This window comes from Physeter macrocephalus, chromosome 8, assembly GCF_002837175.3.
Source record: "Physeter macrocephalus isolate SW-GA chromosome 8, ASM283717v5, whole genome shotgun sequence".
Taxonomy (NCBI): domain Eukaryota; kingdom Metazoa; phylum Chordata; class Mammalia; order Artiodactyla; family Physeteridae; genus Physeter; species Physeter macrocephalus.
In genome coordinates, this window is record NC_041221.1 from 28,424,762 (window position 1) to 28,442,889 (window position 18,128).

General features: G+C 44.5%; 1 protein-coding gene across 2 annotated transcripts in view; it reads right to left on the reverse strand.

Annotated features, from left to right (window-relative positions):
- The window catches only part of ANKH (ANKH inorganic pyrophosphate transport regulator), a 155,290-nt gene that overhangs the window by 63,320 nt on the left and 73,842 nt on the right, over window positions 1-18,128 (reverse strand). For both annotated transcript variants that reach the window (XM_007102336.4, XM_007102335.4), the window contains exons 2-4: window positions 11,966-12,182; window positions 4,377-4,495; window positions 984-1,067 (exon numbers count right to left, since the gene is read on the reverse strand). In XM_007102336.4, coding sequence (XP_007102398.1) covers window positions 984-1,067; window positions 4,377-4,495; window positions 11,966-12,182 — 420 coding nt within the window. The remainder of the gene's footprint in view (window positions 1-983; window positions 1,068-4,376; window positions 4,496-11,965; window positions 12,183-18,128) is intronic.

Genomic DNA, 18,128 nt, shown 5'->3' on the forward strand with positions numbered 1-18,128 from the left:
GAGAGGCCCGCGCACCGCGATGAAGAGTGGCCCCCGCTTGGCACGACTAGAGAAAGCCCTCGCACAGAAACGAAGACCCAACACAGCCATACATAAATAAATTAAATGACTTTTAATAGTGATCCATGGAGTAAATGCAATTAATTTGGATATTTAATTCTTGGTCTTTAGGGAGGTACTAACAGTTCAACAGTAGATTATTTCAAAAAAGTGGCTGGAAGACTAGCGTGTACAAAGGGGAAAAACCAGGAAGAAATGCGTGGACATGTTCACAGAATGGAACTCAGAATTGGGAAGGGAGCTTAGAAATCAGTCCGCCTCCTTCTCCACGAAGAAATCGTTCTCCAAACCCCTCACTGTAGGGACTAAGTCTAACTTACAGACTATGGGAATTAAATCTAATTTGCCGCTAAAATTTTTCATGGTATCTTTGGAGGACGAAGACAGGAAGGAGAATGGAAACCAGGGCTGGTGCCAGACCTCAGGGAACCGGACAGAAGTATAATGCTCTCAGACGAAGCTGACTTCCTGATTCTCTCCAAATGTGGGAGAATGATGCGTGAGTGGCGGCCCCAGGCGACAACAACATTTAAGAATAATTCCTAGGAGCGTTCTCTAGACACTCGCCCCTAGTGACTCAGTCACACAGAGGCCCACGTGTGCACAGCGACCCTGTGACCGCCCACTAGCTTTGACTTCAGAGTCACTTCACGTGCAAGTGCCTTAAGAACAAGGGGCAAGACCTCTGACAGCAAATTTAAATTCCTACAACGCCCACTCCTGCAAGATCCTACACGCTTGTATCATGGCGGGGGGTTCCATTTTCTCATTCACTTAACAAGCATTTACGGAAGTTCACGTTTGATTTGAGTAATGCAGGGAAGCTCGCGGAGTGGATGGTTGTAAATGAGGCATCAGCCGGTTCTGTCCAGCACCTGAAAGGGGCTCTGAGCAGCTTTGATGGACACACGGACCACATTTACCTGAGCTATGACGTCTGAGATTGAGGCACATCCGACCAGGAAACTGTACTTGTGTTTTAAGAGAATGCCAGCATGGGTCCATGCCTGCCAGGAAGGAGAGAATAGGGTATGAGATACACCTTTGGGATTAGGTTATTTCTGGTCGTGATGAGTCCCTGGGCATATTCCTGAAATAGAATAGAAACGCGCCCCCCAACCTTAGTAGCACAGGTTTCATAAATCTTTGATTGGTAAAATGACTGTAACTTAGCCTGGTGGCTAGGACCACATGAGACTTTTAAGTGGAACCAATGACTGCACAGTGTTTATTTGGTACCAGTTCTATGCAGACTAGTGTACTGGTTTGTGTGCCTGGCAGGAAACCTGGCTGAATACCAGGAATGGGGGACCAGTGGGAGTCACAAAGCACAGCATTCTCCATCTGTGAAGCATGTTCTAATGAGGGCTCTAAACTGGATCCGAGTTACTACCGTCATTGCAGGCCCTCACTGACTGATCAGCGTTCTACTATTTCCTTCTCTAAGTTTGGGCAGGATCCGATCTGTCACTTCGTGCCTTTGAGGAAAATTAAGAGGAAGGTCCTCCAAGGGTTACAGACGATGAAAGTCCCAGGGGATGGCAGGCTTGGAGAAGGTTTGAAGTTCAAAGTAGGATCTGCTTAAGCATCACCCTTCTAACCAGTAAAGGCTGACCTGAACTGACAAAGAAATAACATCTCACGGGAGCTAAACATAATCGGACAAGTGTGATTTATTTCCTAGGTCTGTGTCAAGACTTTATGTAGCTGCTTCTACATCTACTTCCTCCTCAGCTCGTAGGGCCAAAGGTGCTAAATGTGAAAAGAAATGCAAAGTGTAGATAACATTTGCAAATTGTGGCTTGTAGGCTATCTTTGTTGACCAAAAGCTGTCTGGACGATAAGCTTTGTGATTTGCAAATATTATCTCTCCAACAAATACATCAGGGCCATGCTGCAAGGTGTGTGTGTGTGTGTGTGTGTGTGTGTGTGTGTGTGTGTGTGTTTGGGGTGATGATATGTATTATTTTGGTTTTTATTAGCAATCTCTTACTACTGGGCCTTTTGGGGGAGTTGAGAGATGAAACATGGAAGAAAAGGGTGTCCATCACAGATGTTCTGGTGTTAGACTGAGATTTGGAAACTTCCGTGGCAAATAAACAAAGAAGGGAAGTGGAAAACAGGGCACTAAAGAGTCTGTGAGTCACTTTTAGTCCTGAGTTCCCTGAGTTCACTGTATAATTGTAATTCTTCTATGTGTTTACACAGTCCCAGTACAGATAGGAGGGCAGCCATTAGAGCAGAATCATGGACTCTGCTGAAGAAGCTGGGCTTTTACTCTCTTAGGTTGTGAAAAAGGTCAATCCATTCAGTTCTCTCACTGCTTTGAAAGCAATGTGGTGCTACCTCAGTCCAGCCTGGGCCCCGTGGGGCATCTGGTTCTACACACTCCAAACCCTTGGCTGTTTTCTTTTTGGGGTAGGGGGTATAGGAACAGGGGGTATGCATGAACTACCAGAGTAAACACGCCTGGTGATAAGCAAGAAAAAGAAAATAAAAGAAAATCCAGGTACAAGTGTTCCAGTGGCCAAATCCTCCACCTAAAGTGATGTCATGACAACTGAAAATCGAGACCTCCGGTGAAAACTAAGGGTTTAATATCTAAGGCTCCCTGGCCCACCGGTAGGAAGTTATCCGATTCAAGAAGGCTGCCCCCATAACCCAGCTACAGGCACATTAAGACTTTTGATGACATTTGAGAGGAGGGACCACATACATTTTTACATTGCCTCCTTCCTCTGAGGATTTGGGGCTAATGCCGCACCTCAATACCTCCATTCATCTCACACGTCTAATGTATATAGAACCGGAGGTAAGGAGTGGTAGAAAAACCTATATAGATTATCATACGTTAAAGTCTCCCTCCAAGGGTAATTTAAAATGGAGCCCAAAGAAAAGGTTTATTTTCTAGCATTAGACATTGCTGGAAATATATACATATAAATATAAATATATATATGTATATATGTATTTGGCTAAGTCTCTTTTATATCTATAACACAGATGAATAGGAAAAAAGCATTCTCTGAGAACTCTTCAGTATCAGAACAAAGAATTTAATCTATGGTGGTCAGCCACCCTTAGCTAATCTAGCAAAGCTGGCTATTAAAGTAATAAAATCCTATCAGTATATTCAAGCAAGTCTTATTCTAAAAAGCTTTGGGTGCTTAGACCACACAAGTGGTAAGTTTATCTGAAAGCTATTCTGATCCCTTGATCCTGAATATATCAGAAAGGCATTTATATTTGAATCAAATTTTCAAACAAGCTCTCTTGCCTACTGCCAGAACTTGTGGCAAATATAGATAATTCTCATAAAATAAACTGACAGGATGGACTGGTTAAAAGTCAGTGGTCAGTCGGAGCCCTTCTGCACTGCCGGCGGGGATGTAAAATGGTGCAGCTGCTGCTGTACTCAGTATGGCAGGTCCTCAAAAAATTAAAAACAGAATTACCATATGATCCAGCAATTCCACTTCTGGGTATACACCCAAAAGAATTAAAGCAAGGACTCAAAGGGATATTTGCACACTCATGTTCACAGTGGCATTATGCTTAGCAGCCAAAAGGTGGAAGTAACCCAGGGGTCCACCGATGGATGAAAGGGTAAACAAAATGTGGCTTAGGACACATACAAGGAATACTATTCAGCCTTAAAAAGAGGGACATTCTGACACATGCTGCATACAACATGCATGAAGCTTGAAGACATTTTGCTCAGTGAAATAAGCCAGTCACAAAAAGACAAATACTGTATGGTTCCACTCACGAGGTACCGAGAACAGTCCAGTTCATAGAGACAGAAGTAGAGTGGTGGGAGCCAGGGGCTGGCGGAGGGGGTGGGAGTTAGTGTTCAATGGGGAAGAGACTCAGCTGGGAAGGTGGAGAGGGCCGAGGGTGGATGGCGGTGATGGGGGCACCACGATGTGAAAGCACCTAATGCCACTGAAGTGGGCACTTAAAAATGGTTACGATGGGAAGTTTTATGTTATATGTACATTATCACAATCGGAAACAAAATGTGGTGGGCAGTGAAGACAGCCTCAGATGTGTTGGTTATTTTTTGGGGGGAATAAGTGGAGCCATTTCCATTTCTGGGTTGCCAGGGGCTGGGGCGGGGGGAGGATGGGGAGTCAGTGTTTAATGGAAATAGAGTCAGTAGCCCAAGATGAAAAGAGTTCTGAAGAGTCACAGCAATGTGAATACACTACATGCCATTGAACTGTATACATAAAAATGATTAAAATGGTAAAGTTTAGCTTATGTACTTTTTACCATAATTTTTTAAAATACTGCCAACAGTCTTCTCTACTCACCATTGCATCCATAAAAGGGAAGGCAGCAAGATACAGGAAGGCCCTTCGCGTTTTGTTCCCCACTGACTCATCCACATGGTGCAATTTATTGATGATGTAGTAGCCTAAGTCACTATATGCTGCAAAAGGTAAAACAAAACAAAACATGTTAATATTTAGAAAACATTATCCTTATAAGCTTTTTATCTCAAAAGTTTTTGGGTTTTTTTTTCTTTTTAAAATAAATTTATTTATCTTATTTTATTTATTTTTGGCTGCGTTGGGTCTCTGTTGCTGCGCGCGGGTTCTCTAGTTGCGGCGAGCAGGGCCTACTCTTCGTTGCGGTGCGCAGGCCTCTCATTGCAGTGGCTTCTCCTGCTGCGGAACACGGGCTCTAGGCGCGCAGGCTTCACTAGTTGTGGCACGTGGGCTCTGTAGTTGTGGCACGCGGGCTCTGTAGTTGTGGCCTGCGGGCTCTAGAGCGCAGGCTCAGTACTTGTGGCGCACAGGCTTAGTTGCTCCGCGGCATGTGGGATCTTCCCGGACCAGGGCTCGAACCCGTGTTCCCTGCATCGGCAGGCGGATTCTTAACCACTGCACCACCAGGGAAGCCCTCAAAAGTTTAAAAACAATTTTAAATATAGTATTTGGGTTTTGGTACAAAAATTAGAAAATTCAGATGAGCAAAAAGAAGAAACTCATCTACAATCTCATTCATCCCTCTACCCAGAAGGGGTCACAGCTGACACTCTAGGTTCTAATTGCCCAGTTCTTTTACAGGTGTGTGTGGTGGGTTATGTGTGGGTGTTTTAACATAACAAAGGGATAACATACCTTTCAATAAAAATTTTAAAGCCAGCTTTTCACTGTTTGTCATTCCTTTTGTATCATTTTTGGGGGAGGAGGGTGGTAACTGGGGGTATAGTCTCCCCAGCGGAAAAACGCTACCTGTGTGCTTTCCAAGTCCCTCCAACATGAGGACCTGTGACCGGTGCGTGACGGGAACATAATGGGCCTTAACCAACACAGGCTGAATGAATGTGTTGGTGCCAAAGGGAGAGAAAGGAAGAAAGAGAAAGATCTCCTAGTGTCTGCTAGGCGTTCTGGCAGACATTGTTAGTAAAGGTTAAATACAAGGTTAAGCTGTTTGCTACCTCATTGATACAATGTTTAGACTCTACAGGAAAACAATGATCTTTGCGTTTTCATAGTGCTCTAATAGTAGCGTTCCCGCTGTGTTCATTCTTTTATAAATATGAATATTCATGTACTTGACAACTGCAGAAGCTGCTTTGAAATCAGAAAGGAGATAAAATTTAGTGTCTCTCACTTTGTGAAATAAGAAGAATCCCTTCCCCCATTTCAAAGTTTGGGGGATTACTTATTACCATATAAACTGGTAAAAAGAAATAATCCTCCATCCTCTGTTGGCATTAGTCTGGAATTATGGGGATGTTGGATTAAGTGTGCTCTTCAGGATGATATCAAAGTTATTTAAATGTATATAAATAGAAACCCCAGCGAGGCTAGAGGTACAAGTAAGTGATTTCAAGGGGCAGGGGGCTGGAATGGCTAAGACATCCAGCATACAATGCTGGTGGGACAGGCAGATGCAGGAGAGGAGGTCCCAGTCCTCCCAGGAAGGGCAGAGGTGGAAACCAAGAGGCGAGCTGCCAGGTGAGCCCAGGTGTCAGGTGTGGAGCCTGGCGGGGCCAGCAGAACCACTGTGGCAGCAAGAAGAGAAATCCAGGAGGGAGGGTGGCACTTGGCAGAAAGAGAAAAGACTGGGGAAATGGAATTAGTTATGGCCAGGGACAAGGAAGGCAGCTGTGATGTCCTGCTTGCATCAGAAGGCACGTGGGTGGCCTGGTCCTGGAAAGCAGGAGGAAGCCCTCCAGCCCGACTTGGCAGCGAGGTGAGAAGTGCTTTCGGACCTGAGATTAGCTGGTGGAACACAAAGCCGGGATAAAGATGTTGCTGGGTCACACACACAGCTTACTTTGGGTGCCGAGATTTGGAAATTGTGGCTGCTGATTTGTACACTCCTTTTCATGCAGTCAAGTTCACTGCGCTGAGACCCGCGCAGAGATGGTCCTGACCCTGCCCAGCCCCCGGCCCCTCCCGGCAGAGACCGCTGCCAACAGGAAAGGCAGCCACGCTGGGCGAGCAAAGCAATGCCAAGTGCACGAGCCCGGGGCTGGCTCCGAAGAGCTCAGGAACTAAAAGTCCCTGGTAAAGCTTAGCGCCAATACGAACGCCAGCTGACTGGACTTGACTGGATGGCTAAAGCTGGGACCTTGAGATTAGAAAAGGCTGAGATCCGAAGGGCAATGCATGGGTTGACCTGTGTCCCCGCACAATTCATCTGTTGAGTCCCAGTCCCCAGGACCTCAGAAGGTGACCTTATTTGACAACCAGGTCATGGCAGGTATAATTGGCTGAGATGGGGTCACACTGGAGAAGAGTGGGCTCTTGGTGTCCTTCTGAAAAGGGGGAATTTGGACACAGAGATAGACACGCACAAGGAGAAGCCCACGAAAACATGAAGGCAGAGATCGGGGAGATGCTTCCACAAGCCAAGGGGACAGCACACGTTGCAAACCACTGGAAGCTGGAGAGGGGCCTGGGACAGATTCTCCGTCACGGCCTCAGAAGGAACCAACCTCACTGCCACCACCTCGACCTTCCAGCCTCCAGACCGTGAGACCACACACTTCTGCTGTCTGTGTTGCTTTGTTAGGACAGGCCTAGCAAACTCATACAGGTGGCTTCTAGGAAGGAGAGAATGATTTTCCCGTGAGACTCTGGGGTAATGGCAGGAAAAGAAGGGACGTGTGAATCTGAACAGCTGAGGGCAGGGCGTGCAGTTTGCTCATGTGGCCTGAGTGTACAGGGGTCAGTATAAATAAGCTTCTCTACTTCTGTGAATATACCCAAGTGTACCAACTTATTAGACTCTTTTAACTAAAACGTCAAACACAGTGCCTTTATGCAGAGCAATGAAGAGCTGACATCTAAAGTTTAACAGGCTCTGAAGGACTGCTGGGTGCTGAGCTCAACCAAGCCTCTGACTCTGCCAGGAAGTTCCTCCCACCTCAGCCCCTTGCTTTGCTCAGAATGCAGCTCCGGGGTCCCCAGGTGCCAGGGGTACTTTGAGACCAATGGGCCCAAGGATGCTTTTGCTTCTTTTTACTGCTTGTCCTCCTTTAGCTACTAGAGAAAAACTTTGGAGGCCAAGGGAAGAAGCTTTCTTCCCGTCTTTCTTCCTTCCTTTTACTCCTCCCATATGTAGTAGAAGAAGAGTCTGGTTATAACTACAAAGGCTGTTTCCGCCCTGTGAGCTGGGAAAGTAAAATCCCAGAGGCTGTTTTCCACCCAGTATGCCCTCACCCTCCCCTCCCGTGTCCCAGAGCTGTTTCTGGCTGGAGGTATAGGCTGGGGGTAATTTGTTTAAAGTACTTTGCATAGAGTCTATAATTACCAGGCTAGCTGCCTTAATGACATTTAGTAACCTTCAACTTCTATAAGCTGCCTTACCAAGACTCTTCTGAAATAGCTTATATTCCTTATGAAAAGTAGAACATTAGGAAGAAAAATTAAGCAAGGTTTTTGAATAGATGTAAATGGAGTTCATGGCCTGGCTGCAGCAGGAGGACAGAGACTTAACCTATTTACAGGTAGACAGCTTTGAGCTGCCCAAACAAGAAACAGGAAGGGCCATTCAAATCCCTAGTTCCTCTGACCTCAGAATTATTTTCCCGTGAGACTCTGGGGTAATGGAGCAATGCACCTCTCCAGAATCACTGGTTCTCAAACTTGTTCATCCAGAGTCGCCAGCACTTGTTGCAAAATGCCATGAAATTTATTATTAATCAAAATAAGCCTCATTACCTATAATTTTCCCATGGGAATTGAAGAAAAAGCCCTCTTTCCATTTTTAGTAAAAGAATAATATGTGCATTTCCAAGGGGCAAATTTGGGAACCCGTATTCTAATTCTAATTCCTTAGTTCCCAGGTTTAAAAGTCTCACAAGTGCTACGGATTGACCCACTGTGTTCTGTTTACCAAGGCTCCTGCAACTTGGGTATCTTGAGCCAGGCTCCAGGTACACATAGAATAGATATCAACTTTTTGGCCAGTGGATCTCTAGATGTCAAGTCTGTCAGTCCAACACAATTCCAAGTGTCTACTCATTTGGCTAATCGCATAAGGTTTGGGGTGGTGCATTTTCTGGAGCCATCTTTTCCTCACCATCTCCACCATACATTCCTGGGGAAGTGCCTGTGTGATCAGTGGGACCCACTCGGGCCATGTGCAAATGTCTGGGGAAACCCATAGCCACGTGCAAATCTCTCAAGGATGAGAGAATGCGTGGCTTACCAGTCTGGTCCAAAAAGAGAAAAAAAATCAGAGAAAATGAATATGAAACACAAGAAAAAACATTATTTACAGCAAATGTAATAAAAAGGACCTAGTGAAAGTTCTCTCCTTTATTGGGGCAAACACAAAAACAGATGACCCTACAAAGGAGTTTTTGGTCCTCTCGGACCTGAGTCTACCTCTAATGTCTCACTGTGATCGGTAAACAGATGCCCAGATGTGACACCAGGTTAGCGAAGGAAAGGAGCTACAGTTGAAACTGGTTTTTCAAAGCTGGTGACGCTTAGGTTTGAAGTCCCTTCTAAGTGAGAAGATCCTCCAGCAGTTGGTAGATTATTGGTAGATACTGAAAGTTTGAAATGTCAAAGTTCATCCAGATCGGGGAAAAAAAAAATCTAAGGTAGACATCATGCTGGGAATCAGGCTTTCTCCAATGGCTGGAGGTGCCATGGAATACACAAACTTAAAAAAAAATATCTTAAGAGCACCTTGCCCCAGCACTAGTTCATAACCAAGGGGATTATGCAGACTGACAAAATACGTTGAACTTTTCTACATATTAAAAATTTCTTTAGAGACCATAAGGTTATAAAGCAGTAAATAAGCAGAATATACAGATCCTCCTTTTTGTTAAAGCTGTAGTCAACATACTTACATGAACACTAGAATCAATCTGCTTTATTCAATATAGCTGTCCCTGAGATGTCACAAAAAAATTCTCACTGGTGTCAAAGGCTCTCCAAGGGACCCAGCTACAGCCGCAGAGCTCGATGCCTAATGCCCTCCCTGCTGGTCCTCTTTCTACTTTGCCCTTCCCTGCTCTCCTTCCCTTTCTCTCTTCCTCTCTCCCCCTTTTCCTGTCCCTGTTGCCTAACGGGCTCTTCTATAGTCTCAGGCTGCACACCTCCTTTACCTGGTTACCTGCACCCCAGCGCTGGGCATCCACCCTGTTACCTGTGATATTCAACACTGAACTCATTTTCTTGCTTTATTCTCCCCCGATTCATAAATGTGAGGGGGCTGTGTGCCCCCCACTTCTTTTCCTCCCCAAGGATGAATATCTTTTATATTTCTCTCACCACTGTATCCAACTTTCGATTAGTAGGACCTGAATGACATGCACGTACTATTTGTTCAATAAGTAATTTGTTGGACCACTGATAGGACAGACGGCGATTGGACTATTTTAAAGGTGAGTTAAACGAAGGGCAACTCTTTCACTCTTGTTTAGTCAAAGCCGCCCACATTCAAAGCAGGAAGGTCAGCTCTACTGATACTAGTGGTGTGTCTGCTTAGAGTTAAACATTCATGTTAATAACATCATAAGGGGAAATGGATGGATTTTATCAGTGTTTGAGTATATCTAAAAAGAGAGAAATATTCATGAAATATACAGAAGGCATCTTGCTGGGAAAAGTAACTAATATTGTAAAGAATAAAATGAATAAACAGGTAAATTAGGAAACAAAGCAAAAAGAAACCAAGGAGTTGGCCATTAAACTGAAAAAGCATAGAACACGGTGATTTTGTTAAAAGCACGAGCCTGAGGTCAGACAGAATTAACAGAAATGTAATAGACAAGAAGAGTCACCATTTGTGATCTTACGTGGCTACAGCAAAATATTCATTCAGAGCACTGGGTCAAATTCTCCACTCCATCTTGTATCAAAGATAAGGGAAAAATTAGAAAGAGTTGTGCTGGAATACAACCAGCACTTTCAGAGCCAGTTAAGAGATGACCCACCCCACGAGCCTTGCAGAACCAATCCCGAAGAGAAAGAACTTCTTCCTCCTCTACGCTCTTGGATGCCCTTATATAAATGCTATGGAAAAGTTAGAAGGTCTAGATAACAGAAATAAATCTACTAAGGAGATAGGGAAATAGCACCTAAAAAGGGAAGTTTAAGGCAATTAGACCAGTTTCACCTAAACAAAATAATATAGAGAAATTTGGTTTTAAGCCTAGATTACTCTGGTTCCTATCTCACTCTGTGGGCTAAGCTGGTGAACGTGTAACATGCGGCTTCCTGTACTTACTCTAAGCCCCACTGAGGAGCTGTTCATGTGGGGAATACATACTCATTTCAGTATCAGGCCAAGCAAATACAATTAGGAAGACTGCCTGAGAGCAGACAATGGCTTCTCAAGTCAAATTATTTGGAATATTTGCTTTTTTGTTTATCTATGTCACTGTTCCCTTGTCCCAAGCATAGATAGCCGAGAGCTGACTGTTAAAGAAGAAATGCCAGTGTCTGTTTCTAGTGTCTGTTTCTAAGACGTGAAAATGGGTTTTAGTGTCTAGTGTAGGTGACACATTGTAAAGCAGAAACTGAATGGGGGGATGTTTATGGATGGTAGGAAAATAATGTTGGAAAAGGTGGAGGATGACAAGAGAGCAACATCCCACCTGGAGCTCGTGGTCAAGGTTATGGGGAAAAATTGGCAAGATCTGAGTATAGAAAAGCTTACGGGATTAGTGAAAAAAAGGAGAAAGGAAGGTGAGCAAAGATGCCTGATGCAGCAGAGACAGTAGAAGGCAAGAGAAGAATCAAACCATTAGGCAGAAAATTGAAATGAGGCCAACAAACTAGAAGAGGGAAAATCATTAAAATTTGAGTTTTAAGTCTTTGAAAGAAATTGATATTGCTTTCTTAGTAACTGTAGAAAGCATCTGTTTGTTGGAAGGAAAAAAAGTGATAGGGCTTCCCTGGTGGCTCAGTGGTTGCGCGTCCGCCTGCCGATGCAGGGGAACCGGGTTCGCGCCCCGGTCCGGGAGGATCCCGCGTGCCGCGGAGCAGCTGGGCCCGTGAGCTATGGCCGCTGAGCCTGCGCGTCCGGAGCCTGTGCTCCGCAACGGGAGAGGCCACAGCAGTGAGAGGCCCGCGTACCGCAAAAAAAAAAAAAGAGTAAGTCATGTCTGTCTCTAACAAAAGCAGCTGACCTTTTTTTGACCTTACTGAATGCTAATCCTAGATCTGCTTACCCGTTAATGAAACTCCTCCCTCACTGACACAGGGTTTGGGAACCAGAGACATACAGCTTGCCAGACAAAGGACATTTTCTTTTCTTGACCTAGGAGCACAAACTCCATTCCTTCCATCCCTTAAAATTGCCATGATATTTAATAATTATGGAAGAAATCACTTACTACAATAAATACACGAAAATGAATTAAGAGGAAGAAGGAATTAGCAAAGCTAGATTCTTAAGGGGCGGCCAACAGCCTTACCTATGAGGGTGTGGAAGACAGCAGCTATGGCACCAGCCACCACCATGCACAGGACAGCTTTGGTCCTATCCCGCTTGCTGTTCACAAACACCAGGCCCACATTCTTGAAGTCACTCATGGGCCCCGTGAAGAACTTCATTAAGGAGTAGGCCAGCCCGTAGCTGGCCAGCATCTCCACTGCATCTTCCTTGACAGCAGCAATGCCCCGGTTCAAGGCCTGTGGAGGGAAGAAACCCACAAACAGCGTTAGGAACGGCGTCTTGGGGCTTCCCTGGTGGCGCAGTGGTTAAGAATCCGCTCGCCAATGCGGGGGACATGGGCTCGAGCCCTGGTCCGGGAAGATCCCACATGCCACGGAGCAACTAAGCCCCTGGGCCATGACTACTGAGCCTGCGCTCTAGAGCCCGCGAGCCACAACTACTGAGCCTGCGCTCTAGAGCCCGTGCTCCGCGACAAGAGAAGCCACCATGATGAGAAGCCACTGCAACGAGAAGCCCGCGCACCACAACAAAGACCCAACACAGCCAAAAATAAATAAATAAATAAATAAGAAACGCCGTCTTATCTCCTACAATAAAACTCAGCAGGTCATGTTTCCATAGGCACTCTAAGCAGCTTATCGGGCAAATCTCACTGTAATTTGATAAAGGTTATTAGTTTTCATTTTCATCCATATTAGCTTCATTTTGAAATATCTTCTTGTGGGGGAGATGGCTGCCCGCTGGGGTGAAAATAATAGAAAAAAACCCAACAAGCATTTTATGTTAATATCAGAAAATAATTCTGAGAAGTTCTGGTTAAAAGGTTAACATGTTAAATTTCATTTGTAGGCTGAATACATAATATTCAGGCTGAATACATAATACCAACAGGCATTCTGGAAATGGGTCAGCCACTTTATATGGAGTAGGTGATGGTTCCTCTTTTCCTTTAAGGAAGGGGTGTGTGTGTGTGTGTGTGTGTGTGTGTGTGTGTGTGTGTGTGTGTGTGTGTGTGAAATACTAAGTATCTGTTATGTATGTATCCTTCACAGCATAAAGTAAGTTCTATGCTATGAAAATAGGTATTGAAGGAAATTATTATACAATCAGTGGATCCTATTCACCTGATTCTTACTGTATCTTAATTTGAAATAGATTCCTGATCTCTGTGCAGACAAACAGGAAAAGAAAATCTTTAAACCAAATACACCGTTTTTGAATAATTCTTGCTGGAGAAGATGTGGTCATAGAATATTCTGTTTTATGGTCTCCATGAGGGACCCTCTGAGGCACTGGTGGCCTTGTCAGGATGGCATTTCCAAACTAACTTCCCCACCTAGTAGACAATAAAGTAGACTGGAGGTAGTGGGAATGGATGTCCAGGAAGCAGAACTTTATTTTTAACTTTATTTTTAAAATGTCCCCAGAACATCACCTCTGTCTTTAGGCACAGGCAACTGACTGGGCAGAACAGTCAGCTTCCTGTATAGTAATACACTTTTAATTAGTTAACTTATTTTTATTGAAGTATAGGTGATTTACAGTGTTGTGTTAGTTTCTGGTGTACAGCGAAGTGATTCAGTTGTACATATGTGTGTATATATATATATACTTTGTCAGATTCTTTTTCATTATAGGTTATTACAAGGTATTGAATATAGTTCCCTGTGCTCTACAGTAGGACCTTGTTATCTATTTTATCTACTTTATATATAGTGGTGTGTATCTGCTAATCCCAAATGCCAAGTTACCTCTCTTGCCCCTGCCTTTCCCCTTTGGTAACCATGTTTGTTTTCTAAGTCTGTGAGTCTGTTTCTGTTTTGTAAGTAAGTTCATTTGTGTTATTTTTTTAGATTCCACATAGAAGTGATATCATACGGTATTTGTCTTTCTCTGTCTTACTTCACTTGGTATGATCATCTCTAGGTCCACCCATGTTGCTGCAAATGGCATTATTTCATTCTTTTTTGTGAAGCCAAGCTAGCTGACACAGGGGTATAAAAGGTCACCTCCCCTGCCTCACTGTGGGACTGATCACTCTGGTACAATTCATGCTCCAGAGCTCCCCGTGGGATCGGGTGGAAGCCAGTCTCCAGTGGAGACCACATCCTTGTCTAATTTTTCCCCACTGCCCACTGCTTCTCTCTCTCCTTCTCCAGAGAGCACACACTCAATAAATCACCTGCACAAGAATTTCCCAACGCAGGTTCTGCTTCCAGAATCCCCAGCTCAGTACAACTTCTAATTACGTTTCTCTCAGACAGAGAGAACAGTGTATGGTTTGTTCTTTTTCCTTCTCATCCTTCCCCAATCTATGACTGAAAACTGTTTACTTTTTATTGCTAAAATACGTGTTCGAACTTAAATGATAAAATTGTGTATTAGCACAAGTTTAAAAACTATGTAGGAGGGCCCCTAAATAATGTAGGATTAGTCTTTTTACATGTCTTGTTGGCAAATTTTTATTCTTTGCTAAAAAGACATTAGCTCTGGCTGGGGCATTGACGGCAATGCTTTCTTTTTCCACCAACTGTCCCTTGATGGAGTTCTAAACCCAGCACTGAGGCACGAAAGCAGAAAGAAGGGCACAGGGGAAAACAGCTCTGTCAGCAAGACTGGGTGTGAAAACTCCACTGAGCTCAACAATTATGGTAATTTGAGGAAAGAGCACAGGGTTTAGAGCCAGGCAGACTTGACTGGATCCGCTTCTACCACTTAACTACTGAGTGGCCTTGGCCATGGTACTTATTCTCGCTGAAATAATGGATCTTAGATTGTCTATAAGTAGTGTACAGGGCACCACCCATGACTGGCCTAGAAAAGGCACTTGAAAGCCAGGATTTATGTCTATATTGTTTACCACTGTACACCTACCACCTTGCTACCTTATAAACACTCAAATATTTGTTGGATGAATGAATGAATTAGGTATTTTCTGCCTGGAATTTCAATGTTGATACTAATTTGTATGCACTTTAAGAAAAATCACATTTTGATTGTAAGATGAAGATGTTATTACTTGTAAGATTTACTATTGACTTAACATTTTTATTGGCCAAATTAAATGTACATCGTGATGGAAAAACATATCCTGATTTCAAGAAGCATTAAAATGCAAGAAAAAGCTTTAGAATTGAGGAGATATGCTATAGTAATATTATTAGCCTTTTTACTATTTCCATTTTCAGTACTTCCCCCAATTTGTTCACTTCCTAATTTTATGATTTTCTTTTGATACTAGAAATATTAAGTTATTATGTAGTTGATCCTTCATTTCATGGAGTTTCTTTCCATACTTTTGGACTCTGTCATTCTTACCCATCTTTAGCTAAGGTAATTTTGTCTAGTTTATAGTTTCATTTGCGCATTTAGCTTTTTACTCCTCCTGGAACTTATGCTGTGAGGTATGGCTTAAAATTCATTTTCTCATAATAGTTTACTTCTTCAACACCAGTTTGAATAAAACACCCATTGCCCGCTTATCTGTGATGTTTTCTTATCAGCCATTAGTTCTTATACTTCCTTCCATCACCTATTGTTTGCTTTACCTGTCTGTCTCCATTTGCTTATTACCCTGTTTTTCTGCATAGCATGTTCATTACCTGACATTATATTGTCTATTTACTTGTTATTTGTCTTCCTGTCTCTCTTCTCCATTTGAAGGTAAGCTCCAGGGCACAAAGAGAACTTTGTCTGGTTCACACCACATCTCCAGACCTAAACATGATAGGGGATCACATGACAGGTGAACGATAAGGATGAAAGAATGGAGTGAAATATACATGAACAGGATAAACACTTCCTGTGATGGGTACCGAAGAAATGAAATTAATGAGCTGGGGTTTCCTTGGAGGAGCTTATTCAGATGAACTAGACAAGGAAACCCCTTCAAAGAGGTGATATTTGAGCTGAGAGATGAAGAATGAACAGCTGTATAAAGAGTTGGAGGAAGGCACAGGCCTGCAGGAGGGCTTAGTGCTCTTAAGGAACAGAAAGGCATCCAGTGAGAGTAGAGCAGAATAGGTGAACTTGGAAGAGTAGACAATGCTGAGGTCATTCCAGGTCACATCAAAGAACACAGTGCTTTGTTCTAAGAGCAGTGGGAAGCCATCAAATGGTCCAAGCAGAGGCGGGATAGAGGCTCCTGTTGGCTGCAGGGATGGACGCGGCCTGGAGAGGGACAGGTAGAGCAGGAAGCCAGGAGTCTGTGGTAATCCAGGTAAAAGAAGGCGATGGCTTGGACTAGGGGGTGTGGGGAAGATGGAGAGAAGTAGATTGACTTGAGAGCTTTTTGGAGGTAAAATAAATGGACCTGGTGATGGACTATGTGGTGGGTGTGAGGAAAAGGGAGAAATCAAAGCTGACTGTTGACTTTTTTGGCTTGAGTCATTGGTCAAATGGTGTTGCTACTTACTGAGATGAAGGGACTGGGGGAGGGAAGGTTTGGGAGGAAAAGGCAAGACTTCCACTGGCGAGTCCCCTGTTGGGTGTGAGACACCCACGGCATTCCAAACACAGAAGTCCGGTAAGACAGTTGACTAGGTGAGCCTGGTGTCCAGGGGACATCTCGGCTATGGACATTTGAAGGTCGTCAGCACACAGACATCATTTAAAGGCAGGAGACTAAACGAGATTATCTAGACAAGGTATAGATAGAAGGGAGTCTGAGGTTCAGCCCTGTGGCACTCTAGAAATAAATTTCAACATTAAGTATGTGGCAAGCCTTCCATGTTACCTGGGGGTTATAAGGATGCTGTAGTTCAGCATCCAACAGTTAGCTACTACTGTTCTGGCCATGTCACTCACGAACCCCTCTGCATCTCTAGCCGACACCAGGAAGAACAGCCACTGTGGCCGGGGAAGAGGAAGAGCTATGGCCTTGAAATTCAGCTAAGAAAGGGTCTGAGACGTCTTTGGAATGAATTAGGCCTGGAGCCACAGTTCTGTCCCAAGAGTGTTGTAAGTACAGAGGTTCACCGGCTGTTCAGCGGCAAGGGTCTAAACATTCACGGGCTTTCCAGAGTAACGACACTTTAAATTAGGGCCACATCTACCGAGACTCCAACCACTGTAAATATGAAGCTGACCTTCAAGCCCAGCCTGGCTCCGGTCCCAGACGGCACGGCACGGGGGCCTCGTCACACTCCCGATCGGCATTCTCTGTGCTGGGGGTAGCTGTCAATATGTAATGTCTGACTTCCAAACTCATCTGGCTCCAGAAGGCTTTTCTTGGGTCCTACCTGCCTTAGTAAATCCCAGTATCTGCCAGGTTCGTGGTGTTCTAATGCCTAATTTTTTCCCCCAGAAAGCCAGCAAAACTACAGGATATTAAAAAGTGAAACAAAACAAAACCCAAAACCCAAAACCCAAAAAACCACAGCCTCCAGGGAAATGGCTAACAAATCCCAAGCGCTCTCCCTGGTATGAACTGTCTTAGGTCTTTAAACCCTAAAAGGGACCCTGACATTTTAAACTTGGGCTCTAGAGACCAGAAACATCTCTAAGTGCCGACGGAGCGTCCTTCAACCAAGAGTCATCACTTCACCCCCGGTCCTGCCAATCATTTCACGCCAACGTCAACAGCCAGTGTTCCTTAACAGCTGGGCGCTGGGTGGAGTGTTGTGCCTCCTCCCCTCCCCCGGCCCCAGGAGGTGATACCCTGTCCCTGAGGGTAGGTCTGGTGTCCAGGCGGCCCCGGGAGATCTGTGAGGCTCTCTCTGCCCCTCCCCCTCTAGCTACTCTAAACTTCATTCAACTTGTCACCCCCTTGGCTACGCCATCCTCCCCCTCCCCCTACCTGCCCCTCCTTACTCTACCCTACGTTTCAGAGTCACCACCCTAACCTCGCCCTTGTCAGGGCCCAGAACTCACTGCCCACAAACCTCTGACCTTGGATTCATCTCTTCACTTACCTACTCCACTCTTACCTAGATTTGCAGACTTCTACTTGGGCTTTGGGAGCGGCTGGAACCTCACCCGGGTCGTTCACCGCTGCTCCGTTATCTGACCGTCTTTCCCACCCCTGCTCTCTGTATTCCTGCGCTGCCTCGTTCCCTCTTCCTCAGCAGATAAACTCACCTCTTACTTCATCTGCAGTATGGAATCCATCAGGTAGAAACTAAATTTCTTGTTGCTTCTCTTCCTAAAACGATCCTCAACAAAACACATCTGCCCCAAACCCT